General features: G+C 42.1%; 1 protein-coding gene across 1 annotated transcript in view; it reads left to right on the top strand.

Annotated features, from left to right (window-relative positions):
* Window positions 1-1,254: 1,254 nt before the first annotated feature.
* Window positions 1,255-25,391, top strand: part of Ubxn4 (UBX domain protein 4) — a 35,435-nt gene continuing 11,298 nt past the window's right edge. Inside the window, exons 1-9 of the mRNA XM_059280283.1 lie at window positions 1,255-1,519; window positions 8,680-8,782; window positions 12,802-12,830; window positions 13,707-13,825; window positions 16,336-16,510; window positions 16,799-16,889; window positions 18,687-18,741; window positions 19,764-19,928; window positions 21,897-22,021. Coding sequence (XP_059136266.1) covers window positions 1,438-1,519; window positions 8,680-8,782; window positions 12,802-12,830; window positions 13,707-13,825; window positions 16,336-16,510; window positions 16,799-16,889; window positions 18,687-18,741; window positions 19,764-19,928; window positions 21,897-22,021 — 944 coding nt within the window. The 5' untranslated portion in view covers window positions 1,255-1,437. The remainder of the gene's footprint in view (window positions 1,520-8,679; window positions 8,783-12,801; window positions 12,831-13,706; window positions 13,826-16,335; window positions 16,511-16,798; window positions 16,890-18,686; window positions 18,742-19,763; window positions 19,929-21,896; window positions 22,022-25,391) is intronic.

Below are 25,391 nucleotides of genomic sequence, written 5' to 3'. Positions count from 1 at the left end.
ATGCAAATGTTTTCTTCTTCCATTTTTATTCATATGCATCTTACAAACCTTACACAGTTATCAAGTTATTTTCTTTTCTTCTTCTTTTTTTGGTTTTTCGAGACAGGGTTTCTCTGTGTAGCTTTGGAACCTGACCTGTATCTCGCTCTGTAGACCAGGCTGGCCTTGAACTCGCAGAGATCCACCTGCCTCGGCTTCCCATGTGCTAGGATTAAAGGCGTGCGCCACCACTGCCTGGTTCAAGTTATTTTCTTACTGGCCTATAGGCAAGTTGATTTTACTCCATATAGACAATTTTCTTTACACCTCTCTCACTCAAGAAAAAAAAGAAGCCAGGCGATGGTGGCCAGCCTGGTCTAGAGAGTGAGTTCCATGACAGGCACCAAAACAACGCAGAGAAACCCTGTCTCGAAAAACCAAATAATAACAACAACAATAATAATAAAGTAAATAAATAAATAAGTTGTTTCAATAGCATAGTGGCTAGAGGTTTTAGAACGTGATCCAGTTAATCAATGCCCATTATATCCCCGAAGGCCAGTATTCTGCCAGTACCTCCCCTCAGGTAAGGGGGTTTATGGCCTTTCCAGTCTTTTTCTTCTTTCCTTTGTTTTTTGATTCGGGATTTCTTTCCATATCCTGGCTGTCCTGGAACTCACCATGTAGACCAGGCTGGCCTCCAGCTCTCAGAGATCCACCCACCTCTGCCTCTGAGTGGCGGGACCAAAGGCATGCGCCACTACGCCCCTCTGAATCCACAGGGTCAAACTAAATAGAAGCCAAAGGCTTCCGGTGAACCCCTGTAAAGCTTCTTTTTATTTCTTTGTGGAACAGATGGCCTCCACACGTCAGAGCGTGACAGCAACTCGCTATCTAGCATTTATTCTTACAGCGTCGTGGCGCTCACTACTGCCCCCTTTTGTCGTGCCTGGGAACCACAGTTCATAGTTCTACAACAAGGAAATAAACAAGCCTCGAAAGACTACAATTCCCAGAGAGCCTCGCTGCAGGCGACGCCGACGCGCCGTAGCGGTTAGTCATCATTCCCGAGGCCTCCTTTCAACTTCCTGGACTCGGAACCCGAGGCTTCGCGGGCGCGCGCTCCTAGACGGGCTTCCCTAACCCACAAGGCCCCGGGGCGCGCGGCCCCGAAGACGTGCGTGGTCACGTGACACGGGGGGGGGAACGACAGGGGGCGTGTTTTTCTGCCTCGCGCGCTCCCGTGCGCGTCCCCGGGCGGGCGGGAGGGGGGGGGGGCCGCTTTCGGGCGTAGGAGCCGGTGAGGAGCCGGATCCTCAGACGAGGCGGCGGACGGGCCGGTGGTTCCCCGGGGCCGCGAGGCCGGAAGACGAGGAGGGCGGGGCCGGCCGTGGGGCCACGGCGACGCCACACCGAGCGAGTGAGCGAGCGAGCGAGCGCCCGGGCCTGCGGGGAGCGATGCTGTGGTTCCAAGGCGCCATCCCGGCGGCCATCGCGTCTGCCAAGAGGAGCGGCGCCGTCTTCGTGGTGTTCGTGGCAGGTGAGTGGGGAGCGGGCCTGCGAGGGGCCGAGAGAGCGCTTCTGGGTTGTTCCTAGTGCTCGTTGGCGTCGGGTCCTCCGGGCGGGAGGACCCGCGGGTCCGCTCGGCTCCGATCGGGACCAGGGGGGGGTTATGTGGCTTGGTTCCGGGCTTGCTCCGCTTCTTCGGGCGGCGGGCTCGGGCTCCTCTGGCTCCGTTTGGGCCGCCGGCGTGACCCCCCTCTGCTTCTGTGTGGGAAGCGCAGTCCAGGCCCTGTCCCCAGACGCCGATCCCTGCGAGGAGACAGCCCTGCAGGCCCTGGCAGTCGGGTTGTCGCAGGCAGACCCCCAAGACCCCCCACCCTGGTTCCCCCTTGGTCCTGTGGGGTACCCTGCCCAGGGAGCTTGGACGTCCTTTTAAGTCTTGGTGTTCAGGTGGGATTGGGACGGGCCACTAGGCAGACAGTTGGGTCTCCTTAGTTGTGAGCTGTCAAGAAAGCTGTGTCATCGGTAAGCCACAAAGAAACCACCTGATGTCCACAGTAGCTGCCTTAGAATGTTTCTGAAACATAAACTTAAGCTTCACAGAAGCGTAATCTTTTATAATAGCGCCAGGAGGGGAATCTAAGATGCAATAACTGCTTTATTACAAGTTTATATATATATTAATTACACACTTTTAACAATTTTAAAAGTACACATTCAATCGTGGTTCTTACCCTCTTCTAACATCAAGTCTAGTTTTCCAGACGTATGCTAACTCATTTACCCAATGTCTCTAGATTATTTTGTTCCATAATCTGTTTTATTGCTGAAGTCTTGTATATTTGCAGTCAACCATCTGCTTCTTGTAGTTTTCTACGTTCTTTTTACCCGGACCAGTTTGTGTGACCACTGTTAATTTGAAATGTATTTTTTTTTAAATTTTATGTTCACTGGTGTTTTGCCTGCATGCATGTCTGTGGGACTGTGTCAAAAGTCCTGGAACTGGAGTTTCAGACATGTTGAGCTGCCATATGGGTGCTGGGAATTGAACTGGGCCCTCTGGAAGAGCAGCCAATGCTCTTAACTGCTGAGCCTGAGCCATCTCTCCGGCTCCTGAAGTGTATTTCTTCACCTACTCTTGTTTAGTAACATTTTACTCGTAGTTGACCCACATCTCTTAGTCGTTCTATAACTTTGTCCATTTCTGTGAAGAAAAGTGACTGAAATATGCATTTGATTCAGCCTTAAAATGTAAATGTCTGATTGTTTTGTTATGCTGAATTTTTAGCTTGGTACTTGCTGTTAATTAGAGCATAAATCCTTTAGAGTCTATTGGAGTGGTATTATACTTTAAATATGTAAGTCTTGTAAACCAGTAAGGACAATAGCATATAAGAATGAAAGAATATGACACTATAGTATGAGGTCAATAGGTTTATGAGATTTTAATATAATTGTAAGCCATTACATGGGTTTGGGAATTGAACCCAGGTTCTCTGGAAGAGTGACTAGTGCTTCTAACCACTGAGCTATCTCTCCAGCCCTAGTTTGTAACATTGGTTTTTCAAGACAGGGTTTCTCTGTGTAGTTTTTGGTGCCTGTCCTGGATCTCGCTCTGTAGACCAGGCTGGCCTTGAACTCACAGAGATCCGCCAGCCTTTGCCTCCCTGAGTGCTGGGATTAAAGGCGTGCACCACCAACGCCCAGCGGTATCCATGTTTTTTAACAATATGCTATTGATGATAGTTAAACATTCCTAAAAAGCACTAAGGTAGCAGTTAACTTGAAAGAAAAAACTTCCCCTTCATGGGTAAGTCCAAACCTTGGGCTTCATTCATGTCAAGTAATTGCTCTGCCAATGAACTACATCCCTAGTCTAAATTGCTAGATTTGATTAATAAATATTGGACAGCTGTAGAAATACTTGAAGTCTTACACTTTACAGCGCTTTGCATATATCCATACTCCTCTGTTAACTTTACTGGGATTTGCTGGTAGTAGATATATTTAGAGTATCAGCAGCTATTGAATGTTTGCGGAAATACTGTTAAGAATGGACAGACAGTGGAGTCTGTCCCTTAACCTCTTCCAAAATACAGTTAGTTTTTCTAGAGTTTTAGCTAGGTCGTCCCGACACAAAGTAGGATGAATGTTGCTCTAAGAATGTATAGACATTGGGATCATAAAGCAGCAACACTCTGGTAGCACCTAACAGGTAGGTCCCATCTTTTGACACTGTGACACGACATAGCTGTCTACAGAGTTCATACCTTAGAACCTCAGAATCAAGTTACGCCACCACCACCCAAATCCCAACCAAGTCACACAAATAGTCCTCAAGACATTTTATGTTGTACCATAGACATAGCTATTCTCTTTTTAAAAAATATATATATATATATTTTTTATTTTATGTTTATTAGTGTTTTCTGCATGTATGTCTGTGTGAGGGTGTTAGATCTTGGACTTACAGACAGTTGTGAACTGCCACGTGGGTGCCAGGAATTGAACCCAAGTCCTCTGGAAGAGCAATCAGTGTTCTTAACCACTGAGCCATCTCTCTAGCCCCCCAGAGCTATTCTCTTATGCTTTGACTCAAGGACAGGGGCTCTACATGCCTGGGCCATAGAGCTTTGTTCATAACTTGAAGAATACATTCAGAACTTAAGGTTTTCTTGATCTGAGATCCCATTAGTAATACACCAACCTTTAAAAAAGTTCAACTTATTAAAAAATGAAAAAGATAGCTATAGCTAGAGGAAGTGGTTTCAAGAGTGTTCGAAGAATTAGTCACAGCCTAGAACTTGGGTGGTAGAGGCAAGGGAATTGTGAGTTCTAGGATTAAACACACACACACACACACACACACACACACACACACATATACACACATGATGTACAGGGCTGGAGAGATGGCACAGTGGTTAGGAGCATTTACTGCTTTTGGAGAAGGACCTGGGTTCAGCATCCATGTGGCAGCTCACAGCCATCTACAACTCCAGGTCTAGGGGATTTAAGGCATCTTCTGACCTCCACAGCCTCCTGCACCTATGTGACACACATACAGACACATAAAGGAAATTTCTCTGTCTCAACAGTCCTGGCTGTTCTGGAACTCACTCTGTAGACCAGGCTAGCCTCAAACTCAGAGATCCTCCTGCCTCTGCCTCCCCAGTGCTGGGATCACCACCACCCGGCCAAGTGTATATTTTTTAAAAATTATTCCAGGAAAATGTTTTAGGCAAGTTTTTATTTCATGAAATTGTTTCCTTTTTTTCAGAGGCTAGGTCTTGCTATTGCCCAGGCTGCCCTCCAACTCCTGGACTTAGTAATCCCCTTAGTGTCAGCCTCCCAAGTACCTAAGACTTCAGGCATGGGCTACTACATCTGGCATTGTTTAATATAATTTTCATGAATTAGGTGATTCATTTAATATTAAATAAAAATTAAATAATTGTAGAGTTGTATTAGAAACTAGAAATACTTCAACCAAATTAACAAGAATTTCCAGTTTTAGCTGTTTGAACTGAAAGATATAAAGACAGTTGTGCCATAGTACAAAATCTGATGAGGAGGCAGAAGCAAAGATGTCTGTCTAGTCAGTGATGTTATAAGGCAGGCTGAAAATTGTTCATGTCTGGTACTGTTGGCTGCCCTCTTTGGCTAACACAGACCACAAAGCCTGTATGGTTGGAGCAGTTGAGATTCCTTGGGTTGGATGGTGAGGCTGGAAGAATGTAGCTGTCTGTGCTTTGGAGTTTGTTTGCACACTTTTAAGTGTCCTCACTTTGAATATTGCTGCTACCTCCAAGTATAGCATATGTTCTCCTAAAATCTGAGGATCATCTAATTTTATAATGTGGTTGATAATTTGATTAAAAATAAGCCTCTAAAGATACTGACAATGGCAACTCGTGTTCTAGTGGAACTTAGAAAGTATTAAGAAGCCTCTCATCGAGGATTTCCCTCAGCTACTGCTGCCATCACAAGGCTGAGTTAGGAACAGATAGTGCCAGAGGGAATGTGACATCAAGACACCAACCTAGCCAGTCAGTATGGGTGGGGAAATGAAAGACCACAACTTTATAAAGAAAAAGGAAAGGCAAAAACAAAATGTAGTCTCCTTCTTAGGATTGGCTCAAGCTTAAATATATTTATTGCCTTCATTTGTTATTCTCCCCCAGGGTTTCTAGCTAAATGTCACCATTGTACATTCTGTTAGATAATCCACGCTGTGGGTAGCCTTCATTAACTTTTCAGTTCCATTTGCCTCGTGTTCTCCATTGTTTATTATTTTCCCAGCCACACAGACCTTTCTCTGTACGTGTATTCTTTCTGCATGGTGAACTTTTCTGTACTTAGTGTGGCTCATTCTTTGGTCCACCTTAATTGTCAACTTAGAGATGGGTATGATGATGCATGTCTTTAATCCCAGCACTTGGGAGTTCAAGGCCAGCCGGGTCTACGTAGTGAGATCCACGACATCCAGGGCCATGTAGAGAGACCCTGTCATCTCAGAGCATGCTTCTCTGACCATGATAAAGAGATTTTCTTTATTTGTATGTGTGCTCACATGCTGGGAATCAAACTTAGATCTTCTTGTTACTAACTGAACTGTCTTCCCAAACCCAAACACTCTCATTCATAGCAATTGCTGCTTTAAGTGTTGGTAGTTGCCTACTTGTTTGGTTCTATATTATATATATATATATATATATATATATATATATATATATATATATATTATACATATTAGATTTTAAGCTGTGCTGAGAACAGTGTTTATTTTATATCTAGTACATAAGCCCAATGCCTATGAACTGAACAAATGAACGGAAGTAGAATAAAATAGTGAGTGAATGAAAGACTGCATCACACTTCTCAGTCTACTGCCTCCTTAAAATGACTGGAGAAAGAATGTTCCTAAATAGCTATTTTCTAGGTTCATAGCACAGTCATTTTCTTGGGAATTTATTATTTCTTTCAACTCCATTGTCTCTGGAAACATTTTCATTCAGAATGCTCTCATTTACAAATAGCAACTTTCCTTTATTCTTGGTTGTAACTTCCATGAGCCTGTTAAAAAGGGTATTCTTAATTGGTTTCAATCTGTCCCATTTCCATGTCCAAATTTTTCATGGCTCTTATCTCATTCAGGTGTGTAGTCAAGTATTGTAGGCATGCCTGTATGCTTACATTTAAATGTTTATTCCAGTAAACACTGGATACCTGCTTTACGCCTAGATGCAAGTTCTGTTGTAGGGATTTCCGTCTCCCCCCCCCCCCTTTTTTTTTTTTTTTTTTTGGTTTTTCGAGACAGGGTTTCTCTGTATAGTTTTGGAGCCTGTCCTGGATCTTGCTCTGTAGACTAGGCTGGGCTTAAACTCAACTCACAGAGATCCGCCTGGCTCTGCCTCCCCAGTGCTGGAATTAAAGGTGTGCACCGCCACCGCCTGGCGAGATTTCCATCTTAGTCACAATTCTTTTTTTTTTTTTTTTTTTTTTTTTTTCAGAGCTGAGGATCGAACCCAGGGCCTTGCGCTTGCTAGGCAAGTGCTCTACCACTGAGCTAAATCCCCAACCCCGAGATTTCCATCTTAAGATAACATGAAAAACTGTCTTTGCCCTCCTAGAATCTTTTCTATTTGGGAGAGAAAGACAGTAAACAAAAAAGATAATTAAGATACATAGTGTATTAGAAAGTGGGTGACCTGTGATGGTTTTTATGTCCAAGTTTTTTTATAGTAAAGTTAATTTTTAAAACCTTTTTAATGTTAAGTGGTGCTGGAGAGATGGTTCAGTGGTTAGGAGCACTTGCTGCTCTTACAGAGGTCCCAAGTTCAGTTCTCAGAAGCTACATGACAACCAATTGCTGTGTAAGAGCAGACACCCTAGTGGGCCTGGACAAGCCAAGAGCATTTGTTCTTTCACAGGACTCAGGTTCAGCTCCCAGCATAGCATGGCAGTTTACTGTCCATAATTGCAATTCCAGCGCATCTCATGCCCTCTTCTGGCCTCCCACCCCACCCCCAAGACAGGGTTTCTCTGTGTAGCCCTAGCTATGCAGGAACTCACTCTGTAGCCCAGGCTGGCCTCGAACTCAGGAGATCTGCCTGACTCTGCCTCCTGAGTGCTGGGATTAAAAGTGTGCACCACCACCACTCAGCCTCTTCTGGCCTCTTTGAGTACTAGACATACATGTGAGGTGGCTCAGAGGTTAAGAGCACTGACTGCTCTTCCAGAGGTCCTGAGTTCAATTCCCAGCAACCACATGGTGGCTCACAACCACATGTAATGAGATCTGGTGCCCTCTTCTGGCCTGCAGGCATACATGCAGACAGAACACTGTATACATAATAAATAAATAAATCTTTAAAAAAAAAAAAGATTTCTTTACTTACTTTTACATATATATATATATATATATATATATATATATATGTAAATGTAACACACACAAAATAAAAGTAAGTAAAGAAATCTTTAAAAAAAAGACTCAGCGGGGAAGAAACGTTTAGGCTACTGTAATTGTCTGGGTGACCTCTGCTAACTTTGCTCAAGGTGGTAGCAGTGGAAGTTATAAGTAGTAGTTACATTTGTATTTTTAAGTAGCCAGCTGAAGTTATAGATAAATTTTTGGGGGCGCATTTGTGTGTTTGCTCTGCTGGGAATCAAACCAAGGGCGTTGTGCGTTCAAGACAAGCACTTTACCACAGCCAAGCTTCGGAAGGATCAGTTTTCAAGTTTGATGAAGTTAAGAGAGGACTTGCTAAACTAGGTGTGGCTGGGCCCGCCTTTAATCCTAGCACTTGGGAGGCAGAAACAGTGAGTTCCAGGACCACATACAGACTGTCTCAAGGGGGGAAAAAAAAGGAAGGAAGGAGAAACACATTTGCTGCTCTTACTGAGAACTGGTTTTGTTCCCAGCACTCACATGGCAGCTCACAACTGTCTGTGTCTCCATTTCTAGGGGTTCCAAAACCATCTTCTGGCCTCCTTAGGCATTCATTACACACTGTGATGCTCTTAGGTGTATGCAAGGCAAAGTGCTTATACACATAAAATAAAAAATAAAATTTGGAAGAAAAATATTTGTGGGTTATATTTTATTTGGAGTTCTAGTTTCACAGGGGAAAGAATTTAGAATTAGCAGTCCTGGCCTTGGCGTTTCTAAGAGTTCTTGAAATGTTCTCTCAGGTGACGATGAGCAGTCCACACAGATGGCTGCCAGCTGGGAAGATGAGAAAGTGACAGCAGCATCTGCAAACAATTTCGTTGCTATTAAAATCGACACCAAAAGGTACGCTTATGCTTTAATGTTTCGTTACTGTTTTCTTTTGTAATCATGGTCTGTTATTTATGAGGATACTCTTAAACGATTAAGAATGTTAATTTTATGGGTACACATATCTACGGTATAGACAAATTTCTAAGCAGTCTTATTAAATAAAAAACACGGACCCAAATAGAGGGGTGAAAGCCTTAGAGATCAGGGAAATAGGAATAGCCGCCAGCTAACCTTACCTCACCACGTCGCAGCTTTCAAAAGTGAGCTACTTCCTGTCTACCCATGCCTTTATTGCCTTGCTGTTCTGCCCTCTCATTGGTTCTTACCTCACTTCCTCGTCACTGTCTGTACAGACCTCCAGGTCTCTATGGTTGGTACTGGGATTAAAGGCATGTGTTACCACACTTGGCTCTGTTCCCTCGTATGGCCTTGAACACACAGAGACCCTGCCTGCCAAGTGATTGGAGTAAGAGCATGTGCTACTACTGCCTGACTTTGGTGTTTACTTAAAATGGCTTGCTTACTTAAAATGGTTTGCTATTCCCTCTGATCTCCAGGCAAACTTTATTTATTAACATACAAATAAAATATCACCACACTAAGGCACTAAGATATATTGGGAACTTAAATTATTTTTTTATTGCTTTTGAGTATACCACTGCACCCAGTTATGGGAATTTAAATTATTTTGTTATGATTACTATTTAAACTTTATTATAAAGAAGTTGTAAATCAAAATTAATATTTTCACGGCAATTAATATTTTCTGGTTACCATTTTCAAATTCATTATTACACCTTGATTTTAAAAAAAAATTAATTTTTCTTGTCCACCTCACATCCATGTAGCATGTAACAAAAAATATGATTGGGGGGCTATCAGAACAGCTCAGCGGGTAAAGGCACTTGTCACCAAGCCTGATAGCCTGAGTTCAGTCCCCAGGTCACACATGGTGGGAAGAGAGAGCCAACTTCTACAAGTTGTCCTCTGACTTCTATGGTGTGCACATGTCTGCCTACGTACACACATACATATATATTACATAAATAAATGAATGTGAAAAAATTACTGTCCTGAAAAAGATTTGTAGTGTCTAGGTTGGAAGAACTTGGAAGTGGCTATAAAGCTTAGGTTGAATCTCTCTGCAACAAGTGCTTTTCCATATCTTTTGGAATCTCTTTTGGGAATGGAGCCATTTAATTTAAAAGGAATGTGGAGGGTGAGATAGCACACTGAGTAAAGTCACTTGCCACCAAGCCTGATGACCCGAGTTTGATTCCCCAGAATGCACATGCTGGAAGTAGAGAACCGACTCATAATTATCCTCTGATTTCCACGTATGCACCATGGGGTGTATGCACTCATGAGTGTGTGCACACACGCATAAAGAAATAAGTCAAAGAGAATAAAGACATTTATAGGACCTCATAGTTCCTGTTAAACAGACTTTTGTTTTATTCTGTCGTCCTTTTTATTGGGGTGTGTGCGTGTGTTGAGACAGGAACTTGTGTTACCCAAATTGGCCTCAAACTTGCTATGTAGCTAAGGCTGACCTTGAGTTACTGGCCCTCCTGCTTCTACCTCCTAAGTGTTGAGATTATGCATGTGGGTCACCATACCTGCCATTTTACTTTGCTACAGTGGCTTTCAGAGTTGTATAAGGTGGGCTTGAACTCATTCAGGAGCCCAGGCTAGTCTAGAACTTGTTCTCCTGTCTCATCCTCCCAGCTGATTTGGATTTTAGATTTTAGCCTGGCAGTAATTTTCAGACTAAGATCTTTAATTTATTAACTGTTACAAATGTCTTTTCAATATTCATCTCAAACTAGATAACATGCTTGGAAAAACATTGTTAAGATAAAAAGGTTCAGGGCTGAAGAGATGGCCCAGTTAAGCACGCTGGCTACTCTTTTAACAGCACCCATACAGAGGCTCAAAACTACTGTAATTCCAGTTCCAGGGATTACAAAAAAAAAAATCCAATACCCGCTTCTGGCCTCTGTGGACATCAGACACACATGTAGTGCACATACACACACATTAAATTCATGAATGTTTGGAAATTTACCTGTAAGCTCATAAAACTTTCACTTACATTGTTTCATATTAACAAAAGTAGCATAAAGCAGACCTGTTTTATATTATTGAACTATATAGCTTATGTTTTATTTTGTTTATTTTGATTCATGTGTGTGTGTAGGTGCCTGCCTGAGCCATATATATATATGCCCCAGGTGCATGCAGTGTCTCTGCAGACCAGAAATGGGTCTCGGGTCCTCTGAAAGTAGAGTTACAGGTATTTGTGAGCCACCTTATGTGGGTACTGCCATCTGACTGGAATCTCCTGGAAGAGCAGCAAGCTCTCTTAATTGCTGAACCATTTCTCCAACGTGTTGTTTTTGGTTTATAGCAGTACTTGAGAATTATGAGGTTACTGGCTTTGTTCAGTATCTAATTAACTACTCTAAAAAGTCTCTCTTATTCCCGACTATGTGTGTAAGCGTGCATTCATGTGTTTTGCTAGTGGTTGAATTGAGGGATGATACATGCTAGGCATGTGCTTTACTGTTACCTGAGCCCTCTCTCCTATCCCTGACCACCAGGCTCTTTACTGGTGTTAAGTAAATCATTAAAATATAGTTTCCGTCGGGCGGCAGTGGTGGCGCATGCCTTTAATCCCAGCACTCGGGAGGCAGAGGCAGGTGGATCTCTGTGACTTCGAAGCCAGCCTGGGCTACCAAGTGAGTTCCAGAAAAGGTGCAAAGCTGCACAGAGAAACCCTGTCTCAAAACAAACAAACAAACAAAAAACCCCCCAAAAAAAAATTGAAATAAAAAAATATATATATATTTTCCAATTTTAAATTATTATTATCATAGGGTAAGGAACACACACATAATAGCATGCATGTGGATACCTTGGTAGAGTTGGTTCTCTTCCATCTTCCTGTATGGTCTGCAGATTTAACTCAGATTGTCCAGCTTGCCCAGCAGCTAGCTGCCTTACCCAGTGAACCATCTCAGTGGCCCTCTGACTTTTTTTGTAGAAATGATCGTATTTGACAACTTTCTATACCTTTTCCCCATTAATTCTCTTAGACTGTTTTTCTTAGTGGACATTTAGGTGTTTTCATCCTTGTTATCACAGAGTAGTATGTTATGTCGCTGTATCTTATGAAAGGCTAAGGTTTTTTAAATTTTATGTGCATTATATGAGTATTTCCATGTATGTCTGTATCATGTGCGTACAGTGCCCAAGGAAAAGGGCGTTGGATCCCCTGGAACTGGGGTTACAGATGATTGTGAACCACCATGTGGATACTAGAAGTCAAACATGGTCCTCTGGAAGAGCTGCTCGTGCTCTTCACCACTGAGCCATTTCTCCAGCCCCCAAGATTTTATTTAAGTATATTTCTATTAAGGAAGCAACACGAGATATTCTTTTTGTTTTGTCCCCCCCCCCCCATGGGTCTCACTATATAGCTCTGGACCAGACTGACCTTGAACTCATAAAAATCCTCCCACCTCTGCCTCCCTAGCACTAGGGTTAAAGGTGGATACTACCGTACCCAGCAAGACAGACAAAATTAACTTGTAAACCCAGCCACCACTTAGTGGGTTATAAGAAGAAAGGATTGTTTAATCTGGAAATTATGAAACAACAATTAAAATGAACAAAAATGTCTTGTGAAATAAAATTCTTGCGGGCGGTGGTGGCACACACCTTTAATCTCAGCACTTGGGAGGCAGAGCCAGGCGGATCTCTGAGTTCGAGGCCAGCCTGGGCTACCAAGTGAGCTCCAGGAAAGGCGCAAAGCTACACAGAGAAACCCTGTCTCGAAAAACCAAAAATAAATAAATAAATAAAATAAAATTCTTATTTCTGTCCTTCTAGCTTATTGCTATGACAACTAGTAATTTTTAAAATATACTTGTGATTAGTATAGTAAATTTAATGAAAGCAACCCAGTATTTGGAAAATAGTTGAATTCATATTATGATTTTTCTCTTGATTTTGTTTTTTTTTTACAGTGAAGCCTGTCTACAATTTTCACAGATTTGTATCCTTTCATTGAAGAATTGGTTTCATATATATTATATTTGCTTTTCTTTTTTTAATTAAAAAATTTAGAATTTAGTTTTATTTAAGAAAATACCTTTTGGTAGAAGTAATGTTGCAGTCTTTAGAGGTAATACATTGTAGCTAATGGCAAAGTAGATGTTTTTCTTTTTTTTTTTTTAATTTATTTTTATTTTATGTGCATTGAAGTTTTGCCTGCATGTATGTCTCCCCGGGTGAGGGTATCAGGTCCCCTGGAACTTTAGTTTGAGACAGCTGTGAGCCGCCACGTGGGTGCTGGGAATTGAACCTGGGTCCTCTGGAAAACCAGTTAAGTGCTGAGCCTTCTCTCCAGTCCCCAATGTGTGTGTTTTTTGGTGTTTTTTTTTTTTTTTTAAAATGGCCTTGCTGAATTGCAGGATCATCCTGGTTGTTGTTGTTTTGTTTTGTATTTTTTATTTAATTAACACTGTGCATTGGTGTTTTGCCTGCATGTATATCTGTGTGAGGATATTGGGTCCCCTGGAACTGGAGTTACAGACAGTTGTGAGCTGCCATATGGATGCTGAACCAATGTTTTCTTTTTTAATGTGAATATTTGAAGAGCAGTATGGAGTAATTTGGTTGAAATGTTAAAAGCAGGTGACAAGAGGCAAAATAGATAGAATGATGTAGGAAAATGAAATACATTTTTCACTCCAATATGCCAAACAAACCGTAAATCATTTTACATATCACATGCACTAGAGGCATGATATGGTAATTGGGGTGAAGAACATTGTAAAATTCACTAAGATGATGTGTTTTGCTTTGTTATTGTATTTTATAAAACTTCTTGTTTCACATATGAATTATTAGACTTAATTAACGTGTACAGATCCTGTAGTCTGTGTTCCATCCAGTTTCTTTATAGGAGACAGCGGAATCCCTTTGGAAGTAATAGCAGGGAGTGTTTCTGCAGATGAACTTGTTACAAGAATTCACAAAGTCCAGCAAGTAAGAAGGAATCAGAACTTTTTTAGGGAGTGGGAGGTTTCAAGACAAGGTTTCTCTGTATAGCCCTAGCTGTTCCGGAACTCACTCTGTAATCCAGACTGACCTCACACTCACAGAAACCCACCTGCCTCTGCCTCCTGAGTGCTGGGATTAAAGGTGTGTCCTCCCCCACCAGCTTTTTCTTTGTTTTTGGTTGGTTGGTTGGTTACTTTTTTGGTTTTTATTTTTTATTTTTTTAAGATTTTGTTTTTTGCTGGGCGGTGGTGGTGCACACCTTTAATCCCAGCACTTGGGAGGCAGAGGCAGGCGGATCTCTTTGAGTTCGAGGCCAGCCTGGTCTACAAAGTGAATTCCAGGAAAGGTGCAAAACTACACAGAGAAACCCTGTCTTGAAAAACCAAAAAAAAAAAAAAAAAAAAAAAAAACTGCTGTTTTTGTTTTTAATCCGCAGTAGCCCTTTGGAAGTTTGGTTTGGTTTGGTTTGGTTTTTCAAGATACAGTTTCTTTGTGTAGCTTTGGAGCCTGTCCTGGAACTCACTATGTAGCCCAGGCTGATCTCGAACTCTGCCTCCGGAGTACTGGAATTAAAGGCATATGCCACCATAGCCCAGTAGAAGATTTTTTTTTTTTAATTCTGGCCTCAATTTCATTAATTGTTATGGATCTGTTTAAATTGTTTGTATCTTCTTGATTTAATTTTTGCTAGATCATAGGTGTCCAGGGAAATTCCCATTTTGTCTAGATTTTTCAGTTTTATTTATTTATATTTATTTTATTCATTTATTTATTTATTTTGGTTTTTCAAGACAGGATTTCTCTGTGTAGCCCTGGCTGTCCTAGAACTCACTTTGTAGACCAGGCCAATCTCAAACTCAAAGATCCACCTGCCTCTGCCTCCTAAGTGCTGGAATCAAAGGCATGCATCACCATGCTTGGTGATCTTCCAGTTTTAAAAATACATATATTTTATTTTGCTTGTGTGTGTATATGACTGATTGTATGTATGTGCACCACATGCATTCAGGTGTTCAAGGTGGTCAGAGGGCATTGGATCCTTTGGAGCTAATTTGTAGGTGGTTGTGACCATCTGATGTAAGTGACCCAAATCCTCTACAAGAGCAGTTAACTTAGGAGCCATCTCTCCAGCCCCAGAGATTTTCTAGTTTTTTGAAATAAATCTTTTTATTTTTTGTATTTCATTACGCTCTTTTTTTTTTTTTTTTTTTTTGGTTTTGGTTTTTTCGAGACAGGGTTTCTCTGTGTAGCTTTGCGCCTTTTCCTGGAACTCACTCTGTAGACCAGGCCGGCCTCGAACTCACAGAGATCCACCTGGCTCTACCTCCCGAGTGCTGGGATTAAAGGCGTGCGCCACCACTGCCCGGCTCATTACGCTCTATAGTAACCTCCCCCTTCTCATTAAATATTACTAATTTTGTTTTATTTTGTTTTGTTTTTCAAGACAGGATTTCTCTATGTGGCTGTCCAAGACTAACTTTGTAGACCAGGCTGTCCTCGAACTCACAGAGATCCAGTTACCTCTGCTTCCCGAGTACTGGGATTAAAGGCATGCACCACCATGCCCGGCCATTAATTTCATCATTATTATTTCTTGCTATCTACTGCTTCAAGATTTGGATTGTTCATATTTTTTGGAACTTTGGGGAGCAAGGCTATTTTTTCATTTAATCATTTATTTGAGTGTAGAAAACAACAGGTGGTTTTCTTGAGGTTGGGACAGGTGAAGACCTGCCTGTGTGTGTCTGTTGCCCTTCTAGAGGGATGCCTATGTGAGTGTCAAGTACACTCCTAGAGCCCTCGTTCTCAGACTGCAGCAGTGAGGAGAGGAAGCGTGACTCCGGAATTGGATTCCCACACTGGCCTCAAGTTCACAGCTGTCAAGCTCCAGGTTTTGGCCTCTGAGTGTGCAGGGATATCTCTTAACATTTTCCCTAGCCCAAGCCGGTTTCCTACCACCTGCACTCTTCAGCCCGTGGAGTCCTTCCTTGATGCTTCCCAACCTGTGTATGTTCTCTGATCTCAGGCCCTGGAATAGCTCAGTTTTTAACAATAGGTATTCTCTGAAGGTAGCACAGAACTGCCCTCTGATTCCTGTAGCTTGACAAAGTAGTATTACCCCAGCCAGTGACCCATTTATCAGAGGAACGGTGTTGTCAACACCTGCAATGATGGGGCCCTTGAGAGGAGTGAGCTCTCAAGTCCGGAGTGTGGTGTTGCCCATCAGAAGATCTGCCTTGCCTTTGGAAGTGTCTTGAGTCCCTCCCCTGGCCAGAAGGTCCTTCTGTTTTAAAACCTTTTATGGGCTGGAGATAGAGCTCATCCCCCAGGACTGAAAAAGGAAAATTATGCTCTGGCCAGCTTGTAATTGAATTCTGTTTGTCTTTACTGAGGGTTTAGTATTTCTACTCTGGGTGTGTATGTGTGTTCATAATTCATCTACCATTAAATGGCTGTGGAGTGTCCCATTAAGTTCCAATTTCTTTTCTCCCGAGATGCACTCATCAAAAGGTGAAACATCGGTGACAAATGACAACCAGTCAGAAAGTTCAGTATCTACGCCATCTGCCTCATTTGAACCTAATGACGTATGTGAAACTTCTGACTCCAGACAGACAGAGCTTTGTAAGACACCAGCTGCTTCCGACACGAAGTCAGACACTGCAGCAGGTACAGGAAGAGTATTCCCTCACTTCATATTTAAGGGTGTGGGGGAGTCTCACTATAGCATCCCAGACAGACAATATCAAGCCTTTCAAATGCAGTTACACCCTGATAAAACCAAACCAAGCTGAGGGCTTAGCTTAGCTGGTAGAGTGCTTGTCTGGCATTCCATCAGGCACAGTGGTGCATTTCTGTCATCCTAGTATTCCAGAGACAAGGTTAACAGATGAGTTATACCTTTTACAAGTTGCATTATGTGCAATATTCTTATTTTGTTTTCTTTTAATAATTGAGGAGAATGCTCAGGTTGTGACAACCCCTCCCAGGAACCTCATGGATGTTCAAACCAGAGACCAGCAGAGGATCTCACCGTTAGAGTGGAAAGGTTTGCTTTTACTTTTGTAGAAAGCATTTTGTTTAAAAAAAAAATTAGTTTCTAGTTATTTTGTTAACATGAACGAAACCTAAATATAATGTAAATGAAGATTCAGAATTACAGTTTTAAATTTTTGATTGCCTTAATAATTCAACTATTCCATGATAATTAAAACTAGGGTACAGCTTTTTTGTATCTTTGAAGTTGTCAGTCAGCTGTAGATCTGAACATTTTGTTCTAAGAGTCCTTTTGGTACATGCATGTGTGTCCATCTGTCACTTTTGCTTTTATCTTTATATCAGAAGAAAAATAAGCTCCAGATGAACAAAAATGCAGCTCATATTATGCATATGCACTCAGCTGGGGTTCTGAATAACTACTAAATGTCATTTTTAAGGTCTTTTTTTTTCTAGGTTTTTTTGTTTGTTTTCTTTTGTTTTTAAGATTTATTTATTTATTATACATATGGTGGTGTGCCGGCATGTGTTCCTACATGCTAGAAGAGGGCACCAGATCTCATTACAGATGGTTGTAAGCCACCATGTGGTTGCTGGGAATTGAACTCAGGACCTCTGGAAGAGCAACCAGTGCTCTTAATCTCTGGGCCATCTCTTCAACCTCCTAAAGTCATTTTTTTTATTGGTTGAACTAATAGTAAAGGTCTCTGACTTATTGTAGTTTCTAGTTTAGGGCTTATAAAAATGCAGTAATTGAGCTAGAGAGATGGCTCAGAGGTTAAGAGCACTGGCTGCTCTTCCTGAGGTCCTGAGTTCAATTCCCAGCAACCACGTGGTGGCTCACAACCATCAATAATGAGATCTGGTACCCTCTTCTGGCCTGCAGGTGTACACGCAGGCAGAACATTGTATACATAATAAATAAATAAATCTTTTTTAAAAAAGAATGCAGTAACTATGAATTTATCTGTTATGTGGTAATTAAGAAGTGTGAGTAAATGGCTAATATTTCTAATCTCAACATAAAAACCTTTAATATTATGTGGAAATTAAAAATGTTTTAGTTTCCTTTAATTAAAGGAAATGAGTTTAATTTAAATTAGATTTACCCCTTTAATTGTCCCCTTAATCCCAGCACTCAGGAGGCAGAGGCAATCGAATCTCGTGAGTTAGAGGCCAGCCTGGTCTACAGAGCGAGTTCCAGGACAGCCAGGGCTACACAGAGAAACCCTGTCTCAAAAAAGAAAACAAAACAAAAAGACACTGGAGTCTGGCTCAATGTTAGAATACTTAGCAGACATAAGGTCCCGGGTTCAATCTTCAGCTCTGCAGAACAGAAGAACGACAGAAACAAATAAATAAACGTTCAAATTCACGACTTGCAGCTATGAATACAAGCAGTTGTGAACTTCAAGAAGTGGGCTATGGGAATCGAACTTTGGTCCAGTGCAAGAACAGTATAAGCTTTTAACTGCTAAGCCATCTCTTTAGCTCAGATTTATATATTTTTCAAGCACTATCAATCCGACCATGAAAAAGTGAGTACTCTAATAGTAAATCTAGTCTAAAACAGGGTTGGAAACAGGCTTCTGACGGACTCCTGTGGGGAACAGATGTGCAGATAAACTGTGTTGTACTTTCAGAGAGTTCTGTTTTGGTTTCCCTATTTCCCTTTATTTTAGCTAAATAAATCCTTTTGGAGACAGCTGATTGTGTAGTCCTAGCTAGCCTCTACTTCCTAAGTGCTGATGTTAAAGCTGTGCACCCCCACCCCTGGTGCCGGCCCCAATAAAATTCTTAGTTGTGTTTGAATAATAGAATGTATCTTGGTGCTTTGTTCTTTAAACAGACTCACAAAAAAACTTGAAGAAAGGAGAGAAGAAAAAAGGAAGGAAGAAGAACAGGTAGGGCTCACACTTAGCATCCATTCTCTCTCTGTTACTTGAGGGAATTTCTGATTTGTTTTCCAGTTTAGCAGACCTACGGTGATATCCTTAGAGCTCAGTGTTGTCCTGTGGGGAAGGAAGTTATGTGTTCTCTGCACTCAGGTTATACTGTATACACTTTAGGATATTGGTTATTGTTTGCCTGTTTGTCATGATTGCTATGCAGTCCCTGCTGGACCAGAAATCTTAGGGTTGCCCCCCTGTTTATTTCCTTTTTGTAAATTTCCAAGAATAATTGACTAATCTTTTTCTTTCCTCTGTGCATTGATCCTTTTATACTAATTAGCTAAAGGAAGTTGATCTAAAATTGCTAGATTTGAGGAAAGTCAAATTTGTAGACATCCTCCTGAATTTTGTATCTAAAGCTGCATTCTGGTGTACTCATCTTTCTCACAGTAATTGTGCTCTGTCTCTTTGGGGTCTCATATAGATTGTCATTTTTTCAAGACAAATAATTGATCCATGTTGTCCATGAAGGTCCTTTATAATTCTGCTTGGATATAGATTACACTGAGGACATTGTACTCTTTTTTTGTTTTTGTTTTTGTTTTTTAAAACAGGGTTTCTCTGTGTAGTCCTGGCTGTCCTGGATCTCGCTCTATAGACCAGGCTGATCTGGAACTCACAGAGATCCACCTGCCTCTGCCTCCCAAGTACTGGGATTAAAGGCCACCACCACCTGGCTTCTTCAGCTCCTTTTTAAAAAAATGACATTCATTCATTCATTCATTCATTTGTTTAGTGTGTGTGTGTGCACACGGGCGCACATGCAGACATGTAGAGATCAGCAGACAACTTACAGCAGTCCGTTTTTTCTTTCCATTGTGTGAGTCCATAGTGTAAACGTTGGTGGCAGGTCCTTTGACTGACTGAGCACCTCACCAGCAGACATCTCAGGAAGTTCTTTAACTGCGTTCTGTGATTAGCTTTCCTTACATCAGGATTACGGTTTTGGTTCATAGTTCTTTTCTTTGATTCAGAGAGAGATTAAGAAGGAAATTGAAAGGAGAAAAACTGGAAAGGAAATGTTGGATTATAAAAGAAGACAAGAAGAGGAATTAACAAAAAGAATGTTAGAGGAAAGAAGCCGAGAAAAGGCAGAGGACAGAGCGGCTCGGGAGCGCATCAAGCAGCAGATCGCACTGGTGAGTGAGCTTCCCGTGTCTCCGGCCGTTCATCTGGAGACTCTGGAGCCAGGGGGAACCCTGACCTTCCTCCTTCCTCCTTCCTCCTCTAACTGAGCCTGCTGAGTGCTGCTGGCCTTACTTACACAAGGGAGCCACTGGCATTGCAGTTTCTTTTAAGTGCTTGCGTCTCTGACATTTGTGATACTGTTTCTTCATGCTTTTCAGTCATTACCAACAGTGCACACAATAGCACATTTTAGTAATATCATCTGGGCTTCCCTTTTTAAAGGAATTATATATTGAGTTGAAATAGTTAAGAACACATTAATAATTATTTTAGTTTTTAACGTTTTTCTTTTTTTTCCCATGTAGCTACTCCTCAAAAAATGTTTTTAAAATTTTTCTCTTAAGATTTATTTATTTCACATGTATGACTGTTTTGCCTGCATGAATGTATGTATGTATAACAGTTGTGTGCCTGGTGCCCTCAGAGGCCAGAAGAGGGTGTTGGATCCTTTGGGATGGCTGTTAAGTTACCACGTTGGTGCTGGGAATTGAACCTATACAAGAGTACTATACAAGAGTGACAGGTTCTCTAAACCACTGAACCATCTCTACCACCCAACCCCATCAAAAAACGCGTGCGCATATGCGCATGTGTGCCTACGTGTAATGACATATTTGGATGTTAGAGGACAACTTCGTAGAGTCAGTTCTCTCCTTCAACCTTTATATGGTTTCTGGGACTCAAGGTCACAAGGCTCATGCAGCAATTGCTTTTACCCTTGAATCTATTTCACTAGCTCAAGATTGGGTGTTTTGTTTTGTTGGGTATTGTTGTTATTATGTTTGTTTGTTTTTGATGTATTTGTGTGTTTAATTATATGCAGGTGTGTGTATCTGATGTGGACATATGCATGAGAGTGTAGATATTCTCAGAAACCAGAGGTGTCAAATCGCCTGGAACTGGAGTTACAAATGGTTGTGAGCTTCCTTACATGTGTGTTAGGAGCTGAAGTCAGGTCTTTTGGAAGAGCAGCAAGTGCTCTTAACCACTGAGCCATCTCTCTGGCCACCCAAAACCCTTTTAAAGTTATTTTCTCCATGTTACTTTATGTTTTGAGACAGTGTCTCACAGTACAGCCCTGGCTGCACTGGAATGTGATACTTAGACCAGGCAGGCTGCAAACTCACAGGGGTCTGCCAAGTGCTGGGGTTAAAGGCATGCACTAACCCACCCTCTTAGTTACTAAGAATTTCTAAGAAAATGCAGCTTTAAAAGATTCTCTAGCTGGGCATGGTGGTGCATGCCTTTAATCCCAGCACTCAGGAGACATGGAGATGGAGCTCATGAGTCACAGGCCAGTCAGACCCAAACAGTGAAACCCTGTTACTTGGTAGTCTGTATAAAAGCATTGTTTTTGAGAGAGAGAGACTTTGAAAAGATTTAGGCACAACTCAAAGTCTAGGATGGTTTTGTACAGCTGCTTTTCTTTTTTAAATTATTTTTGTGTATAAACGTTTTGTATATGTGTATGTGTGTACACCACATGCATGCAGTGCTCACAGAGGCCAGTAGAGGGTTTTGGGTCCCCTGGGACTGGAGTTACAGAGGTTTATGAGCCGCCATGTGGATGCTGGAACCTGTGTCCTCTGGAAGAACAGTCAGTGTGCTGAACCACTGAGCCATAACAAGCCCAGCAGTGCTTTTTTAACTTAAGCTTTGTATACACCTCTGAATATTGTTTATTCATGTGTTCATTCGACAAACACCCATTAAACATCAACCTTGTATCAGACTTTGTTCCTGTCAGATTCTTGACAGTTGCCTAAATGAAGAAAATAAACAAACAAACTCCAGTCTTCAATGTGTGAAGTTTGCATATGAACTTAGGAAGGTCGTGAATTTGTTTGTTCCTTGCGTTTAGAAATGGGTAGGTTCTGACAGTGAGAAGTGTGTCTAATGGTGTTTCATTGACTTCCAAGGATCGTGCAGAAAGAGCTGCTCGGTTCGCTAAGACAAAGGAAGTCGAGGCTGCCAAAGCTGCTGCCTTGCTGGCCAAACAGGCCGAAGCGGACGTCAAGAGGGAGGCTTCTGCTCGAGACAGAAGGTAGTACTGCTTTATAAATGTCACCCTGAAATAGCCAGGCGTTGGGGGGGGGCCTGCTTAGTGTTTATTTATGTATTTTTATTTTTTATTTTCCACAGAATCTCCCTCTGTGGCCCTGCTAACCTAAAACTCATTATGTAGGCCAGGCTGGCCTTGAACTCACAGAGATCCACCTGCCTCTGCCTCCAAACTGCTGGGTGTAAAGGTGGGGGCACCAAGCCCAGCTCTTGGTTAGGATTTATGTATTTTTTGATATTCGATAATTGCTAACTTTCATAACCAAATATTATGACTGGGTGTGGTAGTATACACCTTTAATCCCAGGGCTCAGGAGACAGGCTGATCTCTGAGTTTGAGGCTAGCCTGATCTACATAGTGAGTTCCAGGCCTGCCAAGGCTACATGGTGAGACCCGGTCTGAAAAAAATACTTTTTTAAGATTTTGATTTCTCAGAAGGGCTAGAGAAATGGCACAGAGGAGGGCCTGAGTTCAGTTCCTAACACCCACATCAGGCAGCTTAAAACCACCGTTCCTGCTCCAGAGCATCTGAGACTCACTTCTGACTTCTAAGGCACCTGTACTTGCATACATTCACACAGACACGTGTGCACACACACACACAAATACATAAATAAAAATCCAATAAATCTCAAAAAATAAATAGAATCAAAATTTCTTAGATATTGCAATAAATATTTGATAAATTTAACAAAAGTATAAGTCTTACACAATAAAAAGTAAAAAGATGCTAGGCAGTGGTGGCGCACACCTTTAATCCCAGCACTTGGGAGGCAGAGGCAGGCGGATCTCTGTGAGTTTGAGGCCAGCCTGGGCTACAGTGTGAGTTCTAGGACAGCCACGGCTACACACTGCTCTATGAATAAAGAAAGATCTTTAAAAAAAAAAAAACTTTAGGGGACTGGAGAGATGGCTCAGAGGTTAAGAGCACTGACTGCTCTTCCAGAGGTCCTGAGTTCAATTCCCAGCAACCATATGGTGGCTCACAACCATCTGTAATGAGATCTGGTGCCCTCTTCTGGCCTGCAGGCACACATGCTGTATAAATAATAAATAAATAAATCTTGAAAGGAAAAAAAAAAAAAAAAAAACTTTAATCCGGGTGGTGGTGGTGCACACCTTTAATCCCAGCACTCGGAGGCAGGTGAATATGAGTTCAAGGCCAGCCTGGTCTACAGAGTGAGATCCAGGACAGGCACCAACTACACAGAGAAATCCTGTCTCAGAAGTCCCAAACAAACAAAAAACAAATGTTGGTGAGGAGTTAGAGAATTTGGAGCCTCTCCACTTTATCAGTGGGTTATAAAATGGTGTGGCCGTTTTAGAAAGACATTTGGTAATTCCTCAGAATATTAAACATGGAGTTACCAGGTGGCCCAGCACTCACTCTTAGATGTATGTCCAAGAGGATTGTCTTGGTTAGGGTTACATTGCTGTGGTGAAACACCATGACCGAAGCAACTTGGGAAGGAAAGAGTTTGTTTGGCTCACACTTCCACATCACTGTTCATCATCAGAGGAAGTCAGGACAGGAAATCAAACGGGGCAGGAACCTAAGCAGAGCCATGAGGGGTGCTACTTACTGGCTTGCTTCCCATGACCTTCTCAGCCTGCTATCTTTTTTTTTTTTTTTTTTTATTTTACTTTATTTTTTGGTGGCACACATCTTTTTTATTTTTATTATTATTCATTTTACATACCAACCACAGATCCCCTCTCATCCCTCTTCCCACTCCCTCCACCCCCACCCCCCCCCACCCCTCATCCCCTCCTCCAACAGGGTAAGTTCTCCCATGGGAGGACAGCTAAGCCTGGTATATTCAGGTGAGGCTGGACCAAGCCCCTCCCCGCTGCATCAGGGGTCAGCAAAGTGTCCAGAAAGCCAGCTCATGCACCAGGGATAGATCCTGATCCCACTGCCAGGGGCCCCTCAAGCAGACCCAGCTATACAACTGTCTCCTGTATGCAGAGGGTCTAGTCTGGTCCCATGCAGGTTCCTCAGCTGTTGGTCTAAAGTTCATGAGTTCATTTGAGCTTGGTTCAGTAGTCTCTGTAGGTTTCCCCATCATGATCTTGATGGCCTTTGCTCATATAATCCCTCTTCCCTCTCTTCGACTGGACTCCCAGAACTCAGCCTGATGCTTGGCTGTGGATCTCTGTATCTGCTTCTGTCAGTTACTGGATGAAGGCTCTCTTGGTCCAATAGGAGCTGGTGGAGTCTGTGTCTCAGGGAGCAGCTTTGGTCCTTTCAGCCTGCTTTCTTAAAGAGTTCAGTACCACCTGCCCAGAGATGGCACCACCACAATGGACTGGCTCTTCCCTCATTGGTCACTAATTAAGAAAATGCCTTACAGGGCTGGAGAGATGGCTCAGAGGTTAAAAGCACTGGCTCTTCTTCCAGAGGTCCTGAGTTCAATTCCCAGCAACCACATGGTGGCTCACAACCATCTGTAATGAGATCTGGTGCCCTCTTCTGGCCTGCAGGCATATATGTAGGCAGACGCTGTATACATAATAATAAATAAATAAATCTTTAAAAAAAAAAAAAGAAAACGCCTTACAGCCAGATCTTTTATTATTATGATGATGATTATTATTAACTTTTTAAAATTTATTTTACATACCAACCACAGTGTCCCCTTCCTCTCCTCCCATTCCCTCCCCCACCACCTTTCTGCCTGCCCCCCCCCCCCATCCACTCCTCAGAAAGGGTATGGCTGCCCATAGTAGTCAACAACGAATGACATATCAATTGAGCAGGACCAAGCTCCTCCCCCCGCATCCAGGCTGAGCGAGGCATCCCACCATAAGGAATAGGTTCCAAAAAGCCAGCTCATGTGCCAGGGACAGATCCTGGTCCCACTGCTAGGGGCCCACAAACAGACCAAGCTACACAAGTTACAGCCAGATCTTATGGAGACATTTTTCTCAATTGAGGCTCCCTCCTCTTTGATGACTCTAGCTGGTATCAAGTTGACATAAAGCCAGCCAATACAAGGATTAAAAGTTATGTCCACACAAAAACCTGTACTTAAGGGCTGGAGAGACGGCTCAGAGGTTAAGAGCACTGTTCTTCCAGAGGTCCTGAGTTCAATTCCCAGCAACCACATGGTGGCTCACAACCATCTCTAATGAGATCTGGTGCCCTCTTCTGGCCTGCAGGCATACGTGCAGACAGAACACTGTATACATAATAAATAAATAAATCTTTAAAAAAAACAAACCAAACAAACAAAAAAAAACCTGTACGTAAATGCTCATGTTATTCAAACAGGCCAAAATGTGATCATAGATTATGTCAGTTTAAGATGAGATTCAGCAATAAAAGAATCAAGAACTGATACAGCATTAT

Source organism: Peromyscus eremicus, chromosome 15 (assembly GCF_949786415.1).
Source record: "Peromyscus eremicus chromosome 15, PerEre_H2_v1, whole genome shotgun sequence".
NCBI classification, from domain to species: Eukaryota; Metazoa; Chordata; class Mammalia; order Rodentia; family Cricetidae; genus Peromyscus; species Peromyscus eremicus.
This window is presented reverse-complemented; position numbering and strand designations above follow the sequence as displayed.